The sequence below is a fragment of the Henckelia pumila genome, chromosome 4 (genome assembly GCF_033568475.1).
Source record: "Henckelia pumila isolate YLH828 chromosome 4, ASM3356847v2, whole genome shotgun sequence".
Classification (NCBI taxonomy): domain Eukaryota; kingdom Viridiplantae; phylum Streptophyta; class Magnoliopsida; order Lamiales; family Gesneriaceae; genus Henckelia; species Henckelia pumila.
Window position 1 is genome coordinate 66,844,364 of NC_133123.1, and position 25,150 is coordinate 66,869,513.

The window sequence follows — 25,150 nt, forward strand, 5'->3', positions numbered from 1 at the left end:
ACAGCTAAAGCCTCATGAGACCAGATATCCAATTCATGATCTTGAATTGGCCGTCATTGTATTTGCTTTGAAGATTTGACGACATTATCTGTATGGGGAACAGTTTGAGATCTATTCTGATCACAAGAGTCTGAAATATCTGCTTTCACAGTCAGAGTTGAATATGAGACAGCGGCGATGGCTTGATTTGCTGAAGGATTTCGATTGTGAAATTAAGTACTATCCGGGGAAATCGAATGCAGCAGCTGATGCATTGAGTCGAAAGGTATGTTCTTTATCCTTATCGACGATTGGTGTATCGAATTTGACTGAAAACTGTTGTCTATCTGGATTAGTATTTGATACGAATTATCAGCCTCTGCGACTTTATCAAATTCAAGTTGAACCAGCATTATTGTTGCGAATTCGAGACGCTCATAAACTTGATCAGAATGTACAGAACTCGATTGAGAAAGTTCGATCAGGGCATGTATCTGAATACCGGGTTCGAGATGGTCTTCTTTACGTTCATAATCGCCTAGTAGTGCCTGATATTTCTGATGTGCGACAACAATTTGTGTCTCGATGTCTTAATTGCCAACAGGTGAAGGCAGAAAGAAGGAGACCGCCTGGTTTGTTACAGAGTTTGTCCGTACCTGAATGGAAATGGGATCATATTTCCATGGACTTTGTGACTAGATTACCTCGATCTTCTAGAGGTTGCGATGCTATCTGGGTGATTATTGACAGATTGACGAAATCAGCGTGTTTTATTCCGTATCGCATGACGTATAGACACGACCAGATGGCAGAGATTTATGTCCGTGAAGTTGTCAGATTGCATGGAGTGCCGAAATCTATTGTATCAGATCGTGATCCTCGATTTGCATCACATTTTTGGCACAGCTTATAGAGTGCTTTGGGTACTCAGTTACACTTGAGCACAGCTTATCATCCACAGACTGACGGACAGTCTGAGCGTACTATTCAGACATTGGAGGACATGTTGAGAGCTGTAGTGCTTGACTTTGGCACCGGTTGGCAAGAATCACTACCTCTTTGTGAATTCTCGTACAACAACAGCTATCAATCGAGTATTGGAATGGCTCCTTTTGAAGCTTTATACAAAGAAAGTGTCGATCTCCTTTGTACTGGGATGATATTTCTGAAGTACCTGACACTGGTCCTGATATGATACGTGATATGAATGACCAGGTGAAGCTTATTCAGAGAAGAATGAAGACAGCTCAAGACAGATAAGCGAAATATGCCAACATTCGACGTCGACCTTTGTCTTTTGAACAGGGGGATCATGTATTTTTGAAGATTTCTCCGTTCAGAGGCACCGTACGATTTGGCAAGCGTGGAAAATTGTCTCCACGATATATCGGTCCTTATGAAATTCTAGAGAAAATAGGCAATCTCGCCTATCGATTAGCTCTTCCTCCTTCTTTATCTGGAATACATGATGTCTTTCATGTATCGATGCTTCGAAAATACCTTGCTGATGAATCTCATGTGCTTCAATCTGATGAGGCTGAGCTTGACGAGACCTTGAGTTATTTTGAAAAGCCAATTCAGATTCTTGATCGAAAAGAGAAGCAACTACGAACGAAGACTATTCCACTTGTGAAAGTCCAGTGGAGTCGTCATGGTATTGAAGAAGCAACTTGGGAGACTGAATCAGATATGATGCAACGATTTCCAGAGATGTTTCATTGATGTGAGTCTCCTTTAGTTTTCTGTTATCTGATAATTGTTATATGATCTGTTGATATTACCTGAGATTTCGAGGACGAAATCGTGTCTTAGTGGGGGAGAATTGTAACGCCCAGAATTATTTAATTTTGATCCGAGAATATTTAATTTGGGAATATTTAGAGTTTTGATTTAAATTCTAATATTCTTAAATTATTTAGGAGTGAAATTGAATAAATTGAGAAGCTAAGGACTAAATTGCAATTATTGAATAGTTGAGGGGCTAAAGTGCAAAATCTTAAATTTGAACGGGGCACTTGCTAGCCTTGAACTTGTTCACGTGTAATACAACATTTTTCATCAGATTTCCAAGTCAAGAAACCGAGAGCAAGAAACAGAGAATTTTCCAAGCTTCTTCTTCATTTTCAACTTGAGATATCTTGAGCTACGGTTATCCGTTTTCGATTCCGAAAGATGTTCTGGAATCCTCGCAATGAAACCTTCTATTTGATGTAAGTTTTATATTTGTTCATCAGGGTTTGGTCATTCGAAAATGACAGATATCAGACTTGTATATGATTTGATGTTGTTGAGCTTCTATCTTGTGTACTCTTGAAGTTGGGTTGAGGATTGATTGTTATATCATATTCTTATGATTTCCCAGCTATGATTTGATCTATATACCTGCTGATATGTTGGTTTTGAGTTGATATACATCTGATAGGAATGTTAGAAATGGTATAGATATGTTCGGAATCGCCGAGTTATACCGATATGCAGTCGAACTTATGATTTGAAGTGATTTGCTATTGTTCTTGGACTTAGAAGTTGCTGAAGTTTTAGCTGATGATTCCTTGCTTGTTATGCAATGATTTCAATGTTTAAACAGGGCATATAAACTTAGAAGATAGAACAAGGTTGGTAGAGTTTGCCTTGAAGTCTTGTTGAAGTTTGGATTGAATTGGAGCAGATTTTGAGATGATTTTGGTGATTGATCTTGTACAGACTTTGACAAGCTAGAAGACATCCTACACATCACGTTTGAAAGGTAAAAGTGGACTACTATTTGATTGGGATTACAACTCGAGATGGTTTGTGTAGTGACCCTGCATGGAATCACCTACTAACTGGCAACTAATAGCATGCATTAAACTTAATACAACAATATACTTAACAGAATAAAAACGTGCGGAAACTTAACCATAAATTACATATCAGCTTAGTAATATAATTCAGGCTTAAATCTGTAATGATACAACCATATCGAAATTCTTAAAATAAACATCATACAACTAACAAATCATGTTGTATAATAAACTCCTCAAGGCTCCTGCTCCCTAGTCCTGCCTTGAACTACCAGCTCTGTCCATCCTGCGACCGACCCCATGGAATAGGGTGTCCAAGATAACAACTAGGACGTGAGCGCTACGCCCAGTACATAGACATGAGTAAACATATGTATATAATGCATGCTACATGATGACTGGTAAAAGATCATCTGAAAAGTCATGCTCAGAACCGGCGCCACATGAGTGCTGCCACCGCACGGATCAACCTCTTAGTGCAACCACACTCGTCTAGTACACCAGAGTAGACAGACATAAATGCCCCCGCCGTCGCGGTACTCTCAGTGACAGACTATCGAGTATAGAGCTGAGCGGCTCTATAGTCAGGTATAACAAGGTATAGGCTCAACGTGTATATACACATGACATATGAGTATAGAAAACGGTAAATCATACATCATGCCATATAATAATGCCAAATAAATGAAACATATAAACATGTATACTCGCTGGCAATCTCAGTCAATGTGTACGTACCTCTAGGCTAGTTCAAGTAAAGTAGATACTAGGTTCCAAGCCTATATTCAAAAGTTCACCGTATCACTACACAAGTTCTATAAGCCTTAACTAAGCTAATAAGTACTCCCAAAACTTAAATCGATTTCCGGACCATACCTTCGTCCGAAGCAAGCCCTTTGAAGACGCTAGTCCCGGATGACTATAACCACAACTTGGTTATTCCAGAACTTCGATTATAACCGATAGGGCCCTCAAGTGTATAACTCACACTATATAACTGAAGAAGGAAACTCGGGAATTCGTAATTGAAATGAACTCTGAACGGCCCTATTTATAGCCAAATTTCTCGGCCAGGATCGGAACTTCCGATTTTGGGATCGGAGCTTCCGATCCAGCTCATTGTGTGCATGTCTGCCACGCCAGGATCGGAACTTCCGATCTACGAACGGAGCTTCCGATCTGCTCTATGATCAACACTTATCAAAACTCGCGACTGAGTCATCGATCATTTCTGGCAGCTGGGGATCGGAACTTCCGTTCCAGGATCGGAGCTTCCGTTCCGATCGGAACTTACTATCTGGGATCGGAGCTTACTATCCGGCCCAAAATTAAAAAGCCCAAATTTTACTTCTGAAGTCCAATAACACTCCGAAATTGGTTAAATACCAACCCTTAATCATGTTTAACATATTATTATCTTAAAATGGTATCTGGGTTACTACATTCTCCCCACCTTTAGATATTTCGTCCGTGAAATAACATCTAAAGATAATAAAGATAACAATATGAAACATCAAACCATGGCTTATTACAACAACTGTAAGTACATCTTACATGGTAATCAAAAATACAAAGCAAACAACTCATGATATTTCGCTCGCATACGACTCTCAGTTTCCCAAGTTGCTTCTTCAACGCCTCGGCGCTGCCACTGTACCATCACAAGTGGTATAGTCTTGTTCCAAAGAACTTTCTCCTTCCTGTCTAGGATACAGATTGGTCGTTCAACAAAAGACAGATCTGGCTCTAGCTGAATATCAGTAGACTGAATCACATGAGATTCATCAGCTATGTACTGTCGAAGCAACGACACATGAAAAACATTGTGTATACTGGAAAGAGATGGCGGTAAAGCCAAATGATAAGCAACATCTCCGATCTTTTCCTGTATCTGGAAAGGCCCAATGTAACGAGGAGACAACTTGCCTTTCACACCGAATCTCATCACCTTCCTGAAAGGTGATACTCGCAGAAAAACATATTCACCAGGCTCAAACTGAAGTGGCCTGTGGCGAATATTCGCATAACTGGCTTGTCTATCTTGAGCAACTTTGATCCTATACTTGATCAAATCTACCTTGTCTACAATCTGCTGCACCAATTCAGGACCCTCGACTTGCCGTTCCCCGACTTCATCCGAGAATAACGGAGTACGACACCGTCGACCATACAATGCCTCGAAAGGTGCCATATCAATACTACGATGATAACTATTATAGTAGGCAAATTCAATCAAAGGTAACTGATCCTGCCAAGATAAACCAAAGTCCATGACAGAAGAACGTAACATATCCTCCAGCGTACGAATAGTGCGCTCTGACTGCCCATCAGTCTCCGGATGATACGCCATGCTCAAACTCAGAGTGGTACCCAACGCTTGCTGAAAACTACCCCAAAAACGTGAAGTAAATCGCGGATCTCTATCACTGACAATACTCACTGGAATCCCATGTAATCGCACAATCTCTTGGATATATAAGCGTGCCATGCGATCATAAGAATACTCCCGGTTATAAGGAATGAAATGTGCTGATTTTGTCAAACGGTCAACGACAACCCAGATAGCATCACACTGACGTGAAGTCATAGGCAAGTGGGTAACAAAATCCATAGTCACGTGCTCCCACTTCCATTTGGGAATCTCAAGATTCTGCAGTAATCCACCTGATCGTCGATGTTCAGCCTTGACCTGTTGACAAACCAAACATCCCGAAACAAACTAATAAACACTTCGCTTCATTCCCTTCCACCAGAATCTAGTTCGCAAGTCCTTATACATTTTCATACTTCCAGGATGAACTGATAATCGACTCCTGTGAGCTTGAGATAGAATATCATTCCTGAGCTCCGCAACATTAGGTACAACCACTCTATTGGATAGGCACAATAAACCATCTGCCTGAAAATGGAATCCAGATGTATTAACTCCATTGGCTAGACGTGCCAATCGCTGAGTCTTAACATCAGATATTTGAGCATCTCTGATCCGAGAATACAATGCTGGCTCAGATAGAATAGTATACAAACGAATCCCATTCCTCCCTTTCTTGTGCTTGAGCTTAAAACTCAATGAACAACACTCTTGAATCATATGAGATATTTCATTAGTCTGAAGTGCAGACAGTCTCACCTGCCGACTCAAGGCATCAGCAGTAAGATTAGCAGAACCTGGATGATATTTGATTTCACAATCATAATCCTTCAGGAGATCCATCCAGCGTCTCTGTCGCATATTCAACTCTGCCTGAGTGAATAAATACTTCAAACTCTTGTGATCCGTAAATATCTCAAATTTCTCGCCATAAAGATAATGTCTCCAAATCTTGAGCGCAAATACAATGGCGGCTAACTCGAGATCATGCACTGGATAATTACTCTCATGCGACTTCAACTGTCGAGAAGCATAGGTAATAACATGTCCATGCTGTGTCAAAACACATCCTAACCCCTGACCAGAGGTATCAGTATAGACAACATAACCTCCTGATCCAAAAGGTAGAGCTAGCACAGGTGCAGTAGTAAGACGTCTACGCAGCTCGTGAAACGACTCCTCACAATCCTAGGACCAAATGAAGGTAACATCTTTCCGAGTAAGCTGAGTCAAAGGCCTGGCCAACTGTGAAAAATTCTCGATGAACCGACGATAATATCCCGCTAGACCCAAGAAACTACGAATCTCAGCAACCATTGTCGGACGAGACCAGTTCAGCACTGCCTCTATCTTACTAGGATCAACAGATATCCCTTCACTCGAAATCACATGACCGAGAAATACTACCCGATCAAGCCAGAATTCACACTTGCTCAATTTCGCATATAGCTGTTTATCTCGTAACGTCTGTAGAACAATCCTCAAATGTTGTGCATGCTCATCCTTGTCATGAGAATAAACAAGAATATCATCTATGAAGACGATGACAAATCTATCCAGATAATCTCGAAATACCTGATTCATCAGATTCATAAAGACTGCCGGTGCATTCATCAAACCGAATGGCATCACCAGAAACTCATAATGCCCGTATCTGGTCCTGAAAGCAGTCGTAGATATATTTGAGTCTCGTACCCGCATCTGATGGTATCCCGATCTCAGATCTATCTTCGAATAAACAGAAGTACCCTGTAGTTGATCGAACAGATCATCAATCCGCGGCAAAGGATACTTATTCTTGATGGTGACACGATTCAACTGCCTGTAATCAATACATAATCGCATCGATCCATCCTTTTTCTTGACAAACAAAACAGGTGCTCCCCACGGAGAAACACTCGGACGAATGTATCCCTTATCAAGAAGATCTTGCAACTGCTGTTTCAATTCCCTCATCTCTGACGGTGCCAGACGATAAGGTGCTCGGGATATAGGCGTAGTTCCTGGTACTAGATCAATACCAAATTCAACCTCTCAAACCGGAGGAAAACCAGGTATCTCATCAGGGAATACGCCAGGAAACTCGCTGACAATCGGTAGCTGATCAATACCCGAACTACTCGCAGACATATCAACCACATAGATGAGGTAGCCCTCCCCACCTGACTCCAAGACATGACATGCCTTCAGAGCCGAAACAAGTGGCATCGGAGGTCGCGCACCCTTACCATAAAAGTACCAGCTATCGCCCTCAACGGGATAAAACTGTACCAGACGCTGATAACAATCCACAGTAGCGTGATACAAAGTCAGCATATCTATTCCCAAAATACAATCAAAATCCGTCATCGCTAATATCATCAAATTAGCCGATAACACATTACCTTCAAACTCCAGAAGGCAACCCATCACTAGACGCTTAGTTACTACCTCCTGCTCCAACGGAGTAGATACAACTAAATCCATATCTAATGATATGTAAGGTAATCTATGTCTCTTAACGAAGCACTAGAAATAAAGGAATGCGATGCTCCAGCATCAATTAATACAAGTGCAGGAATACCACATAACAAGAAGTTACCTGCCAACATGCGATTGCTTCCCTCAGTAGCCTGCTCCTGAGACAGAGCAAACACCTGCCCTTGAGTCTGGGGACGAAAACCAGAAGAACTCTGTGGTGCTGGCTGCTGACATGGAAAAGTAGAAGCCTGAGATCCAACCTGGGATCCCGATCCCCTAGCAGAACCCATGCGCTGAGGACAATCTCTCCGCAGATGTCCCTGCTGACCACAAATATAACAAGCCCCAGTAGCTCTCCGACATGAAGCTGCAGGATGCTTCCCACCACAGTGGCTACAAAACTCCTCCTTCTTATTCTTCTTCTTCCCAAAGCGGAAAGTACCTCGTGAACCACGAGAACCAGACGAAGTAGTAGGAGTAGAAGAAGACGTAGGTACAAATGGCACAACAGATTGAGCTCGAGGCTCAACAAATCCACTAGGCTGTGCTGGCATCATCAACTGTCCACGCCTGTTGCTGGTCTCCACAAGACGGCAACGGTTCACCAAAGTCTCATAAGACACCGGGTCATCACAGACGACAACCTGTGCGTAGATATCTTGGTTCAGGCCTTGCAGAAAGATATCATACTTCGACGCATCACTCGCATTGATATGAGGACTGAAAGGTAGCAGATCAAGAAATCGCTGCTGATACTGATCAATAGTCATTGATCCTTGCCTCAAAGTAAGCAACTCCATAGATCATGCTTGGCGAACAGCCGGAGGAAAATACAATTTCTGAAACTCCCGACAGAAATTCCCCCAAGTCACCTGTCCTCTCTCAGTACGTGCCTGAGCAACCTTGGCATCCCACCAAAAACGTGCTCTATCCTGTAGAACGAATTCTAGAACTTCCAGTTTCTGCTCCTCAGTACACTCGAAAGCTCGGAACGTGCTCTCAAGTTTAGACATCCAGCTTCTAGCTTGTTCAGGATTCTCGCCTCCCACTAAGGGTTTCGGTCCTACCTGCATGAACTTATTAATAGTATAGCGAAGTCGACCCTCATGAGGACGATGTTGATCATCCTGATGATGATGGCGACGATGATGATAACCACCTCCCTGGCCAACACTACCGTGACTCTCGTCAGCCATATCCTGAAAAGAATTGCACATTAAAATCCCAAATGCGCAAGAATTACTCTAACTAATTCTTAATCCTAAGTACTAATCCCAAAATCTATGCATGCTCTGATACCAAAAATGTAGTGACCCTGCATGGAATCACCTACTAACTGGCAACTAATAGCATGCATTAAACTTAATACAGCAATATACTTAACAGAGTAAAAACGTGCGAAAACTTAACCATAAATTACATATCAGCTTAGTAATATAATTCAGGCTTAAATCTGTAATGATACAACCATATCGAAATTCTTAAAATAAACATCATACAGCTAACAAATCATGTTGTATAATAAACTCCTCAAGGCTCCTGCTCCCTAGTCCTGCCTTGAACTACCAGCTCCGTCCATCCTGCGACCTGCCCCATGGAATAGGGTGTCCAAGATAACAACTAGGACGTGAGCGCTATGCCCAGTACATAGACATGAGTAAACATATGTATATAATGCATGCTACATGATGACTGGTAAAAGATCATCTGAAAAGTCATGCTCAGAACCGGCGCCACATGAGTGCTGCCACCACAAGGATCAACCTCTGAGTGCAACCACACTCGTCTAGTACACCAGAGTAGACAGACATAAATGCCCCCGCCGTCGCGGTACTCTCAGTGACAGACTATCGAGTATAGAGCTGAGCGGCTCTATAGTCAGGTATAACAAGGTATAGGCTCAACATGTATATGCACATGACATATGAGTATAGAAAATGGTAAATCATACATCATGCCATATAATAATGCCAAATAAATGCAACATATAAACATGTATACTCGCTGACAATCTCAGTCAATGTGTACGTACCTCTAGGCTAGTTCAAGTAAAGTAGATCCTAGGTTCCAAGCCTATATTCAAAAGTTCACCGTATCACTACACAAGTTCTATAAGTCTTAACTAAGCTAATAAGTACTCCCAAAACTTAAATCGATTCCCGGACCATACCTTCATCCGAAGCAAGCCCTTTGAAGACGCTAGTCCCGGATGACTATAACCACAACTTGGTTATTCCAGAACTTCGATTATAACCGATAGGCCCTCAAGTGTATAACTCACACTATATAACTGAAGAAGGAAACTCGGGAATTCGTAATTGAAAATGAACTCTGAACGGCCCTATTTATAGCCAAATTTCTCGGCCAGGATCGGAACTTCCGATTTCGGGATCGGAGCTTCCGATCCAGCTCATTGTGTGCATGTCTGCCACGCCAGGATCGGAACTTCCGATCTAGGATCCGAACTTCCGATCTACGATCGGAGCTTCCGATCTGCTCTATGATCGACACTTGTCAAAACTCGCGACTGAGTCATCGATCATTTCTGGCAGCTGGGGATCGGAACTTTCGTTCCAGGATCGGAGCTTCCGTTCCGATCGGAGCTTACTCTCTGGGATCGGAGCTTACTATCCGGCCCAAAATTAAAAAGCCCAAATTTTACTTCTGAAGTCCAATAACACTCCGAAATTGGTTAAATACCAACCCTTAATCATGTTTAACATATTATTATCTTAAAATGGTATCTGGGTTACTACAGTTTGTATCGAGTTCCCCTAAATCACATACTTGTTTGCTTAATTGCTCTTATGTGCTTTACTTTGAGTTGTTGAATAAGTTCTTGATATAATGAATGCTTTGATGATGATATATGTTGCATTCATCTTGAAGACTTATTCCTTGATTTTGAAATGAACGAAAACGTTCGAATAGATGATTTGAGGAATTGTATATGTATGGCCTGGGTGGTTGTTTTAGCCTAGCGTCTGATTTGCATATATGATTGCTTCAAAGTCTAGAGAAGAAAGATAAGTAACCCCACCTCGATCGGGAGAGTCGGTGGATTAGTTATGATATCTACTTCTCGGGATCCCAACCGACGAATGAAGAGATGAACCTTGTTTTAAAACATGCATTGAAGTTATGTTCTTTATATCATGATCTTGATATATGTTTGTATGCATGTTTAGTTGCTTTTACTGGGAATTCTATTTCTCACCGGAGTTATCCGGCTATTGTTTTGTTGTATGTGTCATTGCAATAGGAGGGAGTGGATCCGAACAAAAGCGGAAGTGAAGAACAAGGGATGAGAGAATATAGCGTGATGATCCGAGTTAGATGAGTTGTGTGAGCTGTCGATGTTTGTATTGAGTTCCAAACATGATTATGTTCTAGCTACTTGTTTCAAAACTTGTAGATGATCTAGTTGTTGTCTTATTGATGTTTATAGGATTTGAAATGTTATGTAAATCCTTGAGACAACATGATGTATCTTGTTCTTGTTGATATAACATTGCTTCTTGCATGTTTATGAGCCCTTATGATTATGTTTTAAGGCTTTGTGATGATTCCATCTTATCAACTTTATCATGTTTAGCATGCTTGTTGGTTTATGATTATGTATGGAATCATTAGGAGTTGATGCTAGGTGAAATGGCATGATAGATCTCGATTTTGACAGCAATTTTATCTGATTTTTGCTTCTGTTCCTGTGCTCGCTCGATCGGTAGAACATGACCGATCGAGCGAGGCATTCTTTTTGCTGGATAGAAGGGTGATCACAGAGGGCTCGCTCGATCTGCAAAGTTTGGCAGATCGAGCGAGACCATATACTTAGCACCCGAGAGTTGAGCTGAGGAGCTCGCTCGATCGGTGGTTTTTCACCGATCGAGCGAGGTGCTCACCCTTTTAAAAAAAAAATTTATTCTTTTGTTTAGACATTTATACTTGTCTATTATTGTTGATTAATTGATTATTGAGAGATTAGAACTTGGGTCGTCACATGCCTACTGTGATGCGGATTGGGCTGGTAATCCTGATGATCGCACCTCCACTGGTGCCTATATTGTGTTCTTAGGTTCAACTCCCATTTCGTGGAGCTCCAAAAAGCAGGGGACTGTTGCTCGCTCGTCTACTGAGGCAGAATATCGTGCCATTGCATCTACAGCTGCTGAAATACAATGGGTTCGATCACTTCTTGTCGAACTTGGGGTTGCTGATGGCCTCTCTCCAGTCTCCATCTACTGTGACAATATTGGGGCCACTTATCTCTGTGATAATCCTGTTTTTCATTCTCGCATGAAACATATTGCCCTGGATTATCACTTTGTTCGTGAGCTGGTTCAGAGTAAACAAATTCGAGTTTCTCATGTATTGTCATCTGATCAGCTGACTGATGCTCTGACAAAGCCACTTCCTAGTGCTCGTCTACGTCTCCTATGTTCCAAGATTGGTGTCTCTATGAGCTCACCATCTTGAGGGGGCCTATTGAAATATATTCTATATATTGGAATATATTCTATATTATCTTCTGTATATTTTGTATTTTGTATTTTTCTTTTATATCTTAGGTTTTCTAGTTGTATATAAACTAGTTTTGTATTCATTCTTGGGAATATATCAAAACAATATTATTTCATCAGTTTCTACAGTAGGGACGTGAGCCACATTCTGGTATGACCGCGACTTGAAAACATGAGAGAAAATGTGTCCCTTGATCATTGATGGACGTGGTCCATGATGGATTAACTTCGTATCTTTGCCTTGTCTGGCAAAAGAAAAACTTCAATGTGCTGGAAGTGCCTATGATACAAAGGCTTCCCTTCTTGTCCAGACACCTTTTTTACTCGGACAGTATAATTCCACCCTGTCCCATTGGGTACTCTTGACCCGACCAGACACTCTTCCTACCCGGAATCATCTTCCACCCAATCAAGAGTGTTAAATTGAGTTGTGTGATATGATTGTTATAATTGAGGCTTGAACTCGAGACCTTGTTCCATAACCGAAAAGTTAGTGCCAGATGATTTATACTTCATCAGCAAACTATATTAATAATTAATAAAACCTAAACTATAACTACATGAAAATTTAAAATTAGAAAATTTGATATGAAAAAATATAAATACTTACCAATTACTGTCCGTTGAAATTTAATCTGCTTATTTTTACTGGGTGGTGAAATTACTAAAGTCACACACATATATAGAGTAATATCTTGTGAGACGGTCTCACATATCTTTATCTGAAAAACGAATCAACTCTGCTCATATTTACAATAAAGAATAATAAATTTGACAAAAAATAATTTTTTTTTATTAGTAACTCAAATAAAAGATCTATTTCACAAAATTAACACATAAGTAAAACCATCTCACAATAATTCTAGTGCTATATATAGTTTTTGATAATCCCAAATAACTAACCTTGACTTTCCTGTTTATTTAACATTGCCTCTGGTATCTAGATATTGTACTCGAGTTCGATGGCTGAAATAATTCAACATTAATTAAATAATAAAATCACATTTATGTTCCACTTATGTAGGCAATTGACTAGACTAAAACCAACACACCCATGTAATGGGACGGTCAACAAACGTAACGATTAAATCTTATATATATTTTTTAAAAATAAATATAACATTCAAATTCTTAATTAAAAATATAACATTCGACGGGTCATGGTGAATTACTTATACCTTATATGATATCAAAATTTCATGTTTAGAACGTTATATCCTATTCGAACCCAAAATTATATTTGCACTCGTGTTTTATTATTAAATAAATGGAAGATATATCTATTAGAAGATATATAATAATTAACGTTGCTTCATATATTATATCAACTAGCAATTATGCACACATGATACGTGTGTTATATATAGTATACAAATATTAAAATATAAATGAATGTAATTTAGATGAGTTATTTTGAATTGATAATATACATAAAAAAATGTTATTTTATAATAAAATGAGATAAGATTAATTTTAAAAATGATAAATAAAATTTATTATATAAGACGATGAGAAATGTACGACGGTTGGGAAAAAAATTTGAAAAATTGCAAGCGATTTGTAAATTCATGGATTAAAAAATGGATTAGTGAGATTTTTAAATTTGATTTAATTTTGTGAATTTATAAAGTTACGAAATTATATTCAAATATTGCTTATAAAATGTCATGACAATTTAATCTCACTAAATAATTTATCGTCATAGTTTTGAATGAATCATGTGGATCTCAGGTAAAATTCATTTGATCCAACGGCACAAGATCCAAAAGCATTTTTTATCGTGTGTGTCGCGGTTGTCGATTGAAATAAAATAATTGATTTTGATGCCAATAAATAAATAAACAAAAACAAAGGGCATCAAATTTTGGTGCAAAGCTGAATCTTCAAAATAGGACAGCGCCAAATTGAATACGCTATCTATCTTCGAAACAAAATTAGTATAAATACCTTGAATGAATCCATTGGAGGATCACGAGAGCTATATTGCGCCACAGGCACACTGCACACCAACCCAATAAAAAGCTGCACGTTTTTGGCGTTCTCACTAACGTGCGCGGTGAGCGAACATCCATCCGCTATGGCCATCTCTATGCACTTCTCTCGTATCTCCTCTCGTGCCGACATCTTCTCGCCGGATGCCAGGATTTTCCGCCAAAGGAAGCCGGCATTCGTCCGGTGCACGGCTGCAGGGGAAGCTGCTCCGTCGTCTTCCGCCTCGGTGGACTCGGATTTTGATGCCAAGGTGTTCCGCCACAACTTGACTAGGAGCAAGAATTACAATCGCAAGGGTTTTGGGCATAAAGAGGAGACTCTCGAGCGAATGGGTCAAGAATATACCAGTATGTCGCGTTGAAATTTCCTTTGTTTTGCGTTAATTATGCTCTTTACTGTTTCTGTTGAAAGATAGTAGGAATTATTATTATTGTTCTGATTTGCTTCAGCTCAATTGGTTAATTTGCGTAGATTTCGTACTGATTCCTGCTTTTGGAGTTTTATTATTTCAGGCGACACCATAAAAACATTGAAGGATAATGGGTACAAGTACACCTGGGGGAATGTTACTGTGAAGCTTGCTGAATCCTATGGATTTTGCTGGGGAGTTGAGCGAGCTGTACAGATTGCATACGAAGCTAGAAAGCAGTTCCCCAACGAGAAGATCTGGATCACTAACGAAATTATTCACAACCCCACTGTCAATCAGGTTTCTTTTTCTTGATTTCGGTACAAAATTTGGTGTCATTTGATATGGATGAGTGATTGACAGGAAATATTCCCAAATTTGGTCACTTCTTAATGCCAACTTTTCTGAATCACTCTTTTTTCTTTCCTTCAATATTCTTATTTGTGTTTGATGGGTTGTAATATGTGATATTGGTCTAAAAATATTGAGCAAATGATCTGTTTTTTTCTAAAAAAAATTTATTAAATCATCTGTAGAAAGAAATAAAACTTAGAAACTGTCGAAGGGAGAAATTATAGTTGCTGGATCTCTAGTTTTTTCGAAATTTGATGCTTACATTGTACCAAATTAGGGACACGGATTCAAAATCCTTGGTATGCAAATTCCATGTATTTCCTTAAGTTGGTCTTAGCTTAGCTAGCTTATGTTGCCTAATGCTCGACCGAGTTACATGGGTATCCTCAAATTTAAATCCAAAATATATTCCCTGATTCCTGGCTTACACAATAGTTGCATTATTTTTGGGTCACCTCCTATAAACTCTTTTTCTTTTCTTTTCTTTTTTTTTGGAAAATTGATTTATAATAATTAGTAATTCGACTATTTGACTTTCTATCACCAGAAGCTTGAAGAGATGGAGGTGAAAAATATTCCTGTCGACGATGGAAAGAAACAATTTGATGTTGTTAACAAGGATGATGTTGTTGTTCTTCCTGCTTTTGGAGCTGCTGTAGATGAGATGATGCTTTTGAGTGAAAAAAATGTGCAAATAGTTGACACCACTTGCCCATGGGTGTCGAAGGTACTTTTTTACCATGATATTTTTTTTCCAATTTATCATCTTTTAATATGTTTTATCAAAAACAAAGTCTGTATCTCACTCCCGAGTTCTAAATGTTGGTTTTTTTGCAGGTTTGGACTTCGGTCGAAAAGCACAAGAAGGGAGAGTATACATCGATTATCCATGGTAAATACTCTCATGAAGAGACTATTGCAACTGCTTCTTTTGCTGGAAAGTATGTCATTGTAAAGAATATGGCAGAGGTAAACTTAATTTTGTGTTTCATTTTAGTTATATCGATTGTTGATCGACCCCTGATGTTTTTTTTTTTTTAAAAAGATCAGTGTAGAAGTAGTTTACATGTGTTTATGACTCAAGAAATGCTGTAATAATTACAGGCGATATATGTATGTGATTATATTTTGAATGGTGAGCTTGATGGATCCTCCTCATCCAAGGATGCATTTCTCGAGGTAAGCTCAGCTTCTCAGGCTTCTGAAGTTGAGCTTTACTTTCTATATTCAGATTTGAAACGATTGTTTCCTATGCAGAAATTTAAATATGCTGTGTCCAAGGGTTTTGATCCAGACGTAGACCTTGTAAAAGTTGGTGTTGCTAATCAAACAACGATGTTGAAGGGTGAAACAGAGGAGATTGGTTAGTTGCAAACCAGTGTCGTAGTTTCTCAAACATGTCTGTATTATGCAGCATGTGAATTGATGTTGGTCCTTTATCCTACAGGAAAATTAGTTGAGAGAACCGCGATGCGCAAGTTCGGAGTGGAAAATGTTAACGACCATTTCATAAGTTTCAATACTATCTGCGATGCAACTCAAGTAAATATATCATCCCTACTTCTTGTCCTTGATATTATTTTGACACAGTACAAAATGCTTGTCATTGTCCTTAACCATTTAGTTCGGTACATCTTGTCTCACATTTAAGTTTTATTTAGGAGCGGCAAGATGCCATGTTTAAACTGGTTGATGAGCAGTTGGATCTTATTCTAGTCGTTGGTGGTTGGAACTCAAGTAACACTTCGCATCTACAAGAAATTGCAGAGGAACGTGGAATCCCGTCTTACTGGGTCGACAGCGAGAAAAGGATAGGTCCCGGAAACAAAATAAGTTACAAGTTAAACGTACGCTTCTACCGACCATTCTATCTTGTTATCATCTATGTGGTGCACATACAGTTTTTTGATGTTTTATGTTCGAATTTAGTAAGAGAATGCATTATGACTTAAGGTTTAATCCAAAGCCTAAATCCACGACAAAATGCACGAAGTGTTAAAATTTTACTGATTTGTCTTGGTTTAGGTACAATCTTCACCTATTTATTTAGGTGAAAATTTTGAATAATTATGGTTGGAAATCTTTCTTATAACTCATAAAAATAAACTCTAATGGTGAAATCTGATCACATAATATATTCTTTTATTTCTAACATTTTAAAGTTGCATTTGGCAGCATGGTGAGTTGGTAGAGAAAGAGAACTGGCTACCAGAAGGTCCTATCACAATAGGTGTTACCTCTGGTGCATCGACTCCTGATAAGGTAACCTAAGTCTGGCTTAGCTCTCGGAAATATGTAAAGATTGTGGGCTGCGGCTGATCTATTTTTTGTGGGCGTTAAATGTCTTTTTTCCAGGCTGTTGAAGATGTTCTAGCTAAAATATTCGAGATAAAGCGCGAGGAATTGCTTCAATTAGCATAGACCATACCATAACCAGTATCGTGTTGGAAAGCTACTCGAAACGGCTTATATATTGGCTAGCAGAGGCATGAAGGAATGAGTTGTGGCCCAACTTCTTGTAATGGAATGACAACATTTATATGTGTGTATGTATATGTGCATGTGTGGTTATTTTCACTGGTAAAAAAAAATAACTGCACTGTTAAATTTGTATTTGATTCTTTTGTGGTTCCAAGGACTCAATGATTTGGTGTCATTACGTGACATGAAGATCTGTGTTGGGCTATACTTGTCTAATATCTTGGTATGTACGTACGTGGATGATGTTAAAAATAAAAATCAATATTCAAAATTTAAAACTGTCGATATATTGATGATGTTTTTTTTTTTAATTTTAATTTATGAATTTCAATAATATCTCTTGTATCTTTTTCTGGCAAAATATACGAGAATTTTAATTAAATCTCTCATTTTTATTCAATTTTATATCCAATAAATTATACCGTCGCTCATATTTTTCAATTTCACATCCAAATAAATATAACCAGAACCTCTAATCTCTAAGTTTCAGATCTAATAAAAGTGTTAGGCACTTAGGCTGATGGCGACATGATGATCCATCGGTAGATACAAATAATTTTATCTTTTTCGCTTACGAAAAAATTTGGAGTCAAATAAAACAGGCAAAAAATCTTGTCATATAATATAAATATAAATTATTGAAGTCATGAAGAAGATACAAGTTGCCAAAATTGAAGGCTGAAAGGATAAAACTTTGAAGTCTTGCATGATTGGTTGACTTCAAAAATTAATTACTACTACCGTACTACTGCTGTTGTTTGGAGAATGGAGAATCCAGAGAGAATTATTAATTTTCTAATATTCAATAAAACTTGTAGCAAAAATATTGATTAATTTATTCTTTAATAACTTTTGATGGCAGGTAGTAAACTTATTAATTAAAGTTAGTTACGTAGCCGACTCCTTTACAAGTATTCCATTCTTGACTGACAATTTGGGCACAGCTAAAATATTCTACGGCCGATGGTATTTATAATACAGGTACAGCTATAATTCAACATTAATGTACATAACAGTTACAAATTCAAAGTATGCCCACTTCATTGCTAAAAGTTATCAAAGTTCAGTCTTGAAAAACAAAATTGATGACATAATGTTTGGACTCCTACGGTAAAATGAGTAAATATGAAAACAAAGAGCAATTTATGTCACTTTTATTGCATTTAAATTATTTGTTGATAATTTATAGTTCATCTGGTATCAAAGTCTCGAGTTTGAGACGATATCTTGAGTTTAAGAGCTAATTATAACAAATCATGGCTAAAAAAATATTATCTAACATCATGCGTCAATCACAGTTCTCGATCATCAGATAAGTGCTGATCGAGGCCAACATTAGTCTATCCTCTATCGAGAATATTTTTCTCAATATTCTAACGCTAGCAGATCATGTGGGTCTCATATATTTAATAAAAGTTGCATTATATGTTGATGATATAAAATTGTTTTAACGATTGATAAAAACGTACACACGTAGCTCACCAACATGTAGCACATAGAGAACCATATCTCAATGCAAAAGGGTAAGTAAATTTGTGGGTGATTGCAGCCATCACCAATAAACTAGAAGAAAAAAGGCAATGAGTCACTATGAGTGGCGATTGAGGAAATTATAAAATGCACCCCAATTAATGAGATGATAAAGGAAAAATTTGCGTAGAGTTGAATATGGGCCGAAACAATACCTCCAATTCTTAATGGGCTCATTTAAGAAATTGGATTGGGCCGTTGATAGGTTTACGCTTTTACCACTCACGTTTTGGAAATTCCCTTGGGTGAAAGTCAGATGGATAGGTCGAAGCCTGAGAAATATGACGCCGTTCCGGCCACTGCTTCTGCGTACCTCGACCGCCATTACTGGTCAGCTGCGAAACTCCATGTATCTTCTTAAGAATTGTTTCAAAAGTCATCATTTTCTGTTCTTAACTGAGTATTCTTGTTGTCTGTGAATCAAAATTTGAAGTTTAGGGACCAGAGATTTGCTGAAGAAGAGCATTACGAATGGTTCAAAGACTATTCTCATTTCCGGGATCTTGTTCTTCGAGAAATTGAGCCCAATGCTTCGGTGAATCTCTTGTTTTTTTGATATTTTCTGGAATCGCTAGCTTATTTCTGGGATGAAAAGAACTGATTTAATGCTGGGGATCCAATAACAATAGGCATTGGAGGTGGGTTGTGGGAATTCTCAGCTGTGTGAAGAATTGTATAAAGATGGAATCACTGAGCTGACCTGCATTGATTTGTCTCCAGTTGCTGTGGAGAAGATGAAGCAACGATTATCTTCAAAGGGCTTTAAAGGTGTGATTTTTTCTTGATTTTGGATTCATTTCTTAAATATTTTCAACTAAGTAGAGGGCTTAAACCAATTCTTGGTTTTGCGTTCTGATAATGTTTCATTGTTTCTAATGAGTTTATGTATATAATTGCATTACAAGAAATTCGTATTTTGGCTTGTGTTGTTATCATCAGAAATTAAAGTAGTGGAAGCTGACATGTTAGAGCTGCCATTTGAAGATGAATGTTTTGATGTGGTTATAGAGAAGGGAACCATGGTAAGGTTGCATTATTAATAATCTTTAGTTAATTGAAGAACATTCTCTCCTTATATATATATATATATATATATATATATATAATGAATTTTGGAATTAGATAATAAGGATTTGTTTTTTTGTAAGTTAGGTTTATGAGAAAAAAATGGGTGAATGATATGTATATATATATATATATATATATATATATAATGAATTTTGGAATTAGATAATAAGGATTTGTTTTTTTGTAAGTTAGGTTTATGAGAAAAAAATGGGTGAATGAGTGAGAGGTAGAGGGAATGGGCAGGGGCAGGGGCAGGGGCAGGGGCAGGGGCAGGGGCAGGGGCAGGGGCGATTAATCGGTCCGAATTTTTTAGTTTGTATATGTATATATACACATACATATTTCTGTACCACATGTAAAGGTAATGAATTTTGCTCCTTTTTATTATTAAAAACAAACAAATTGGAATATTTGGTTTCATGGACCTTCATATTCCTGGCTTAGCCACCAATATTCTTGTTTCCTTGATCCAATTCTGTACTTCATCAGATTGGTTTGGTTGGGAAGAGAGAAATGGATGAAGCAAGTTGTACCGTGTGAAATTAGAGCACGAATGTGATAAGTTTTTTTTTAGGCTTCTCTCGATAAAATCATCTCCATCCCCCTTTTCTTATCAAGGGTTTATTTTACCGGATGAAGAAGATTATGAGGGGCCATTTGGTTCATGGGATGTGATGAGCGAGACATGTAGAATCAAACTGTAAAATATCTTATTTTTATCACCCATAGATCATCTCATCTCATATTTACTAACCCCTAAATCTTTAAATTTTTAGGGGAGCTTTTATGAGCGTGTATTATTGATTTATTATTTTTAATTTTTGGTTGCATAGGATGTATTGTTTGTTGACTCAGGTGATCCATGGAACCCAGAACCTCTAACAAAAGAGAAGGTTATGGCAATGCTCCAAGGTGTTCATCGAGTTCTGAAACCCAACGGCATTTTCATTTCCATCACATTTGGCCAGGTAGAAATTAAGAAAGCAACTCAAGGACTCTCCCAACATTACAATTATTTGAATGAAACTTTTGTTATTTGTTCTTTAGCCTCACTTCAGGCGCCCTTTCTTTAATGCTCCCACATTTACGTGGTCTGTTGAATGGAGGACATTCGGAGATGGATTCCATTATTTCATTTATATCTTGAAGAAGGTTAGTTCTTGTAAGATAGGGTACTGATTTGCTAAACCAAAACATTTGGCATTGTATTATAATTAGTAATGTCTTTTATGATACTTCATGCATGCCAACTGATCTTGTAAATGATAAGTAGCAAGCATAATCTTTCAGGGCCAAAGATCATCAGATGAGATCGAACATATCGAAAAGATTGTTGAGCCATTGATAACTCTTTTCCATGAGGAATTAGACAACGAAGACTATTTGTTTCGAACAGATGTAGATGGGATTTGAAATCAGATGCTGAAGGTAAAGATGATAATTTCCATTTATCTACCCCTGCCCCCCAAACTGATATGTTATTTAACCTTCCAAAACATTGGCATATATTTGAAAATGTTCTGAATATTGCTCGTATTTTTATACGCTTCTATGAATTGTTGTTTCGATCTTGCAGTTTCCTAGACATTGTCATCAATCGAACATGACACAATGCGGAGATATGCCTACGAGTCCACTACCAATATTATTTTCGTGTGTTTTGTATGGGTCTTGACGTCTTGTGATAAACTGCATCAAGATGGTTGAAAGGAAATGAAATTTCATATGTTCTTCAATCTTGTTGGTACTTTTCTGGGAGGGCTCGATCGTTGTATTTTAGATGAAAAATAGTTCATAAGAATAGCATGTGACAAAATTAACATTTATGGGGGTTATTTTTTGTGATTTTGTGACCGAACTCATCCAGGAGTTGAATATTGAATATTTGATAGTCCTAAATTCCTAATTTCTTCATCCTTCAATAGTACACTACTTAACATGCAATGTACATCGTCTCTTAACAGAATTTTTTATTAATTTATTTTTTTAAAAAATGAATGAACATTGAACAGGTACACGTTTATTGTTTGAATTTTAATTAATAATCTGATAAAAACAGGAAATGTAGCAAAAAAAATGTTGCTGTGAATTAATTAACAGAACCTTTGATCTTTGTTAAATTCACAGAGCGTTAGCTGCTCAATCTTGCGGGAAAATACGCTTGACTTCGCTCCAGTCCACAATCAACCAAATTAAGATCGAATGTAAATCGTAAAAAAAAAAAAACTTCTGGTGAGAGTAAGAATAATTCAAAAGCACCGAAACAGACTTAAAAATAATTTGTGATGCAAACTTACTTTCTCATTATTCTGTCCATGCAATTGCCCAGCCATTACAGAGAGGAATAAGCAATCAAAACGTCATTCGATTTACTCCAGCCCACTACACAGTCAGTCTACAGTAACGGACTCTCAAATTCTATACAGTTGTCAAAGCTAAAATTCAGAAACATGATGACCTTCAGTTGACTGCATGCCAGCTGGCACCGCAGCTTCCACCATGCACATTCCACGTTCTCCGTCAGGGTGATCACAGTTGGGCCGACGTTCGATAAGCGGGAAGCTCTCTCCCTTCTGATCGTACGGTAGATAAGGGGTATGCATATGCGGAAACGCCGCGGAGATACCATGGATCACGATCCTGCTATTGTGCAACAGGTCGATCGTTTTAATCTTCACGTAGTTGATCCTCAACGGCTCCAGGGATCCACCTCCGCCGGCGGTGGTTACCACCAGGTTGTTTCCAACGTCCATTGTCGGCAATACTGTGGTTGAAGGCAAGCTCACCAGCTCCGCCCCCGTCAGTCGTCTGTTTGGAACCACGTGATACCTGAAGTTAGACAAGTAGGTGCTTCCTTCGCCGGAGAAGATGGAGACATCGTCAAGTGCGAAAATCGTAATCGATTTCAATTCCGCGAGGTGCGCAAACTTCACACGCATGGCGAGGGAGGCGATGCTGAATCCTGTCGCTCGAAGGCGGAGGATAGCATCCTTCAACATCAGGCGCATGATAGAGAGGGACGGAGATGGTCCGATCCGAGATGAGAGAGACTGAGTAGGGAATAAGAGTGACGACATACGCTCGACGTCGCACGAGACAGGAGAGAGATGCGAGACAAATCCCTGGAGACCGTGAATGACGACCAGACCATTGTTGAAGAGATCGGGATGCGAGATCTCCACTCCGTTCACGAAGACCTTATCCTTGTCGTTGTTCGTGACGGTGAGGCAGCGGTTGGGGGCTAGGGTTTCGATTTTGGTGCCGAATATCAGAGTTTGCAGGAAATGCAGGGGATAGAGACCTGGGAGCGAGAGCTCCTTCAGTAGTAGCGGAAGCGAGCACGAAGGACAGGTGAGGAGCGAGGCGTCGGAGGGAGCGAACACGGTTAACGGAGTGGTGGTGGAGAGGTTGGCAGCGACGGCTGCGATGGAGAATTCCTGGTATCCGAGCGTGGACAGAATGGTGGAGACGAGAGTTGGATTGAATGGGTGGGAGTTCGGCTGGAACGCGGCGGATGACGGAGGGGGTGAAGAGGAGGTGCTGCTGCCGTTGGTTGCCGTTGCGGCGACGGCGACGGCGACGGCGGAGATGATCAGAGGCAGGAGAAGGAATCGCAGAGCCATCGAAATCTGTGGTGTGTGAAATGCGTGAGTTGAAAGTGAGAGTGAACGATCGAGTGTGGGGTTTTTATTAACCAACTCTGCTGGCGGGAGAAGGATTCGGTTACTCTGCCAATTGACGAATTTACCCTTCTGGTTTCTGTTAATTTTCTCAGGCGCGCCATTGCCTTTGGTAACCGTTTGTTGTTGGCTAGTCTTCTGCATAATTATTGGGCTTTGAAGTTTTGGTCCAATAAAGGTGGGCTTCATATTCCGGATCATAGGTTTATTTATTTATTTATTGGCCATTGTTAACTAATAAGTACTGCTACATAAATTTAGAATTGCCTCAAAGTCCGCAAACTAAAATCCGTTTGGATTTGATAGATATTTTTTTTTTAAAAAAATGGTTTTTAAGTTTTGACTTAAAAAAATGTTTTTTTAAGCATTTAAATGACCACCCAAACACCTTGTTAGCCAAAAAAATACTTTTTTTTTAATAAAGAAGTGCTTTTCTGATCTGGCTTTTGAAACCAAATAAGGCCTAAACCATTGGAAAGTTCGTTGGATTGTCTTTTTATGGCTAATATCATATTTATATATTTTAACAAATGAAATCTTGACTTTGGTGGGTTCTGCGCATTTGCTCATTAATAATAATAGTATAGTCTAGGGCGTACAAAGATTCTAACAGGCTGATTTTTTTTTTCTGCCCAAAACTTTTATTAGACGATTTACGGGTTAATTTTATGAAAAAGATATCTTATTTGACATAAACTATGAAAATTATTGTTATTTATGTCAAAAATATTACTTTTCACTCTAGTTATGGACTGGATGTACCTATCTAACTAATATAGATCTGTGAAACCATCTCATAGAAGCTTATATACATAAAAGAAATTTTTTTTTCCCAACAATATACACACAAGATTTTCATGTGGTAATTTAGTTATTATATTATTTTTTTGGAGATGGAGTAATATAACAATTTGAGGGTCCGTACACATTTAAAGTAAATCACATAAATTTAAGAAAATAAAGTTTATTTGACCATGAATACGAAATCTAACATATATTCTTAATTTTGACATTTTATATGGTGAAACAACCCAAAGATTCTAAAATAACATATGCGGAAATTTTTTTTTTTTTTAATACTAAGTAAAATAGATGTACATACATGCCCATACATATATGCACACAAAAAAATAAACGGATTTAAAAAAATAACATAAATATGCAACATTTTTTACTTGAATAACTAAGTCAAACTTAAATAAAATACTGTCAAAAAATCCACTTAAAAGTTTGCATGCAATAAAATTATTTAATAAAAATAGTACGAAAATTTACCACTGAAAAGACATAAAAGAAATAAATAAGAAACAGAGTTTAAAATTCTTAAAATGTTCATAAATACTCAGCCGACGGTCACGGGGAATCACTGCATGTCCGCTCATACGTCCTCACCACCGGTAGGAACTACATCTTCCTCTACGTACTCACCTGCACCATATAAGTGTAGTGAGCCTAGAGGCCCAACATGCTAACATAACAAGGGCTTAAAATAATTTAAATCACTGAAATACTAATAACATAAC

At 38.4% G+C, this 25,150-nt stretch overlaps 3 protein-coding genes across 3 annotated transcripts; 2 read left to right on the forward strand and 1 right to left on the reverse strand.

Annotated features, from left to right (window-relative positions):
• Nucleotides 1–14,046: 14,046 nt before the first annotated feature.
• Nucleotides 14,047–17,554, forward strand: LOC140860227 (4-hydroxy-3-methylbut-2-enyl diphosphate reductase, chloroplastic). Its single transcript, XM_073263134.1, has 10 exons — nt 14,047–14,452; nt 14,618–14,814; nt 15,416–15,595; nt 15,706–15,837; nt 15,973–16,047; nt 16,126–16,231; nt 16,316–16,410; nt 16,530–16,715; nt 17,044–17,130; nt 17,224–17,554. The coding sequence occupies exons 1-10, from the start codon at nt 14,191–14,193 to the stop codon at nt 17,287–17,289; spliced, it is 1,386 nt and encodes a 461-aa protein (XP_073119235.1). The 5' UTR covers nt 14,047–14,190; the 3' UTR covers nt 17,290–17,554.
• Nucleotides 17,555–19,092: 1,538 nt separating this feature from the next.
• On the forward strand, nt 19,093–21,836 carry LOC140866986 (uncharacterized). Its single transcript, XM_073272053.1, has 8 exons — nt 19,093–19,209; nt 19,318–19,414; nt 19,509–19,647; nt 19,819–19,901; nt 20,781–20,915; nt 20,995–21,099; nt 21,238–21,375; nt 21,524–21,836. The coding sequence occupies exons 1-7, from the start codon at nt 19,136–19,138 to the stop codon at nt 21,358–21,360; spliced, it is 756 nt and encodes a 251-aa protein (XP_073128154.1). The 5' UTR covers nt 19,093–19,135; the 3' UTR covers nt 21,361–21,375; nt 21,524–21,836.
• Nucleotides 21,837–22,382: 546 nt separating this feature from the next.
• LOC140861121 (fasciclin-like arabinogalactan protein 21) lies at nt 22,383–23,771 on the reverse strand. Its single transcript, XM_073264132.1, has one exon. The coding sequence runs from the start codon at nt 23,769–23,771 to the stop codon at nt 22,383–22,385; it is 1,389 nt and encodes a 462-aa protein (XP_073120233.1).
• Between the last annotated feature and the right edge of the window lie 1,379 nt (nt 23,772–25,150).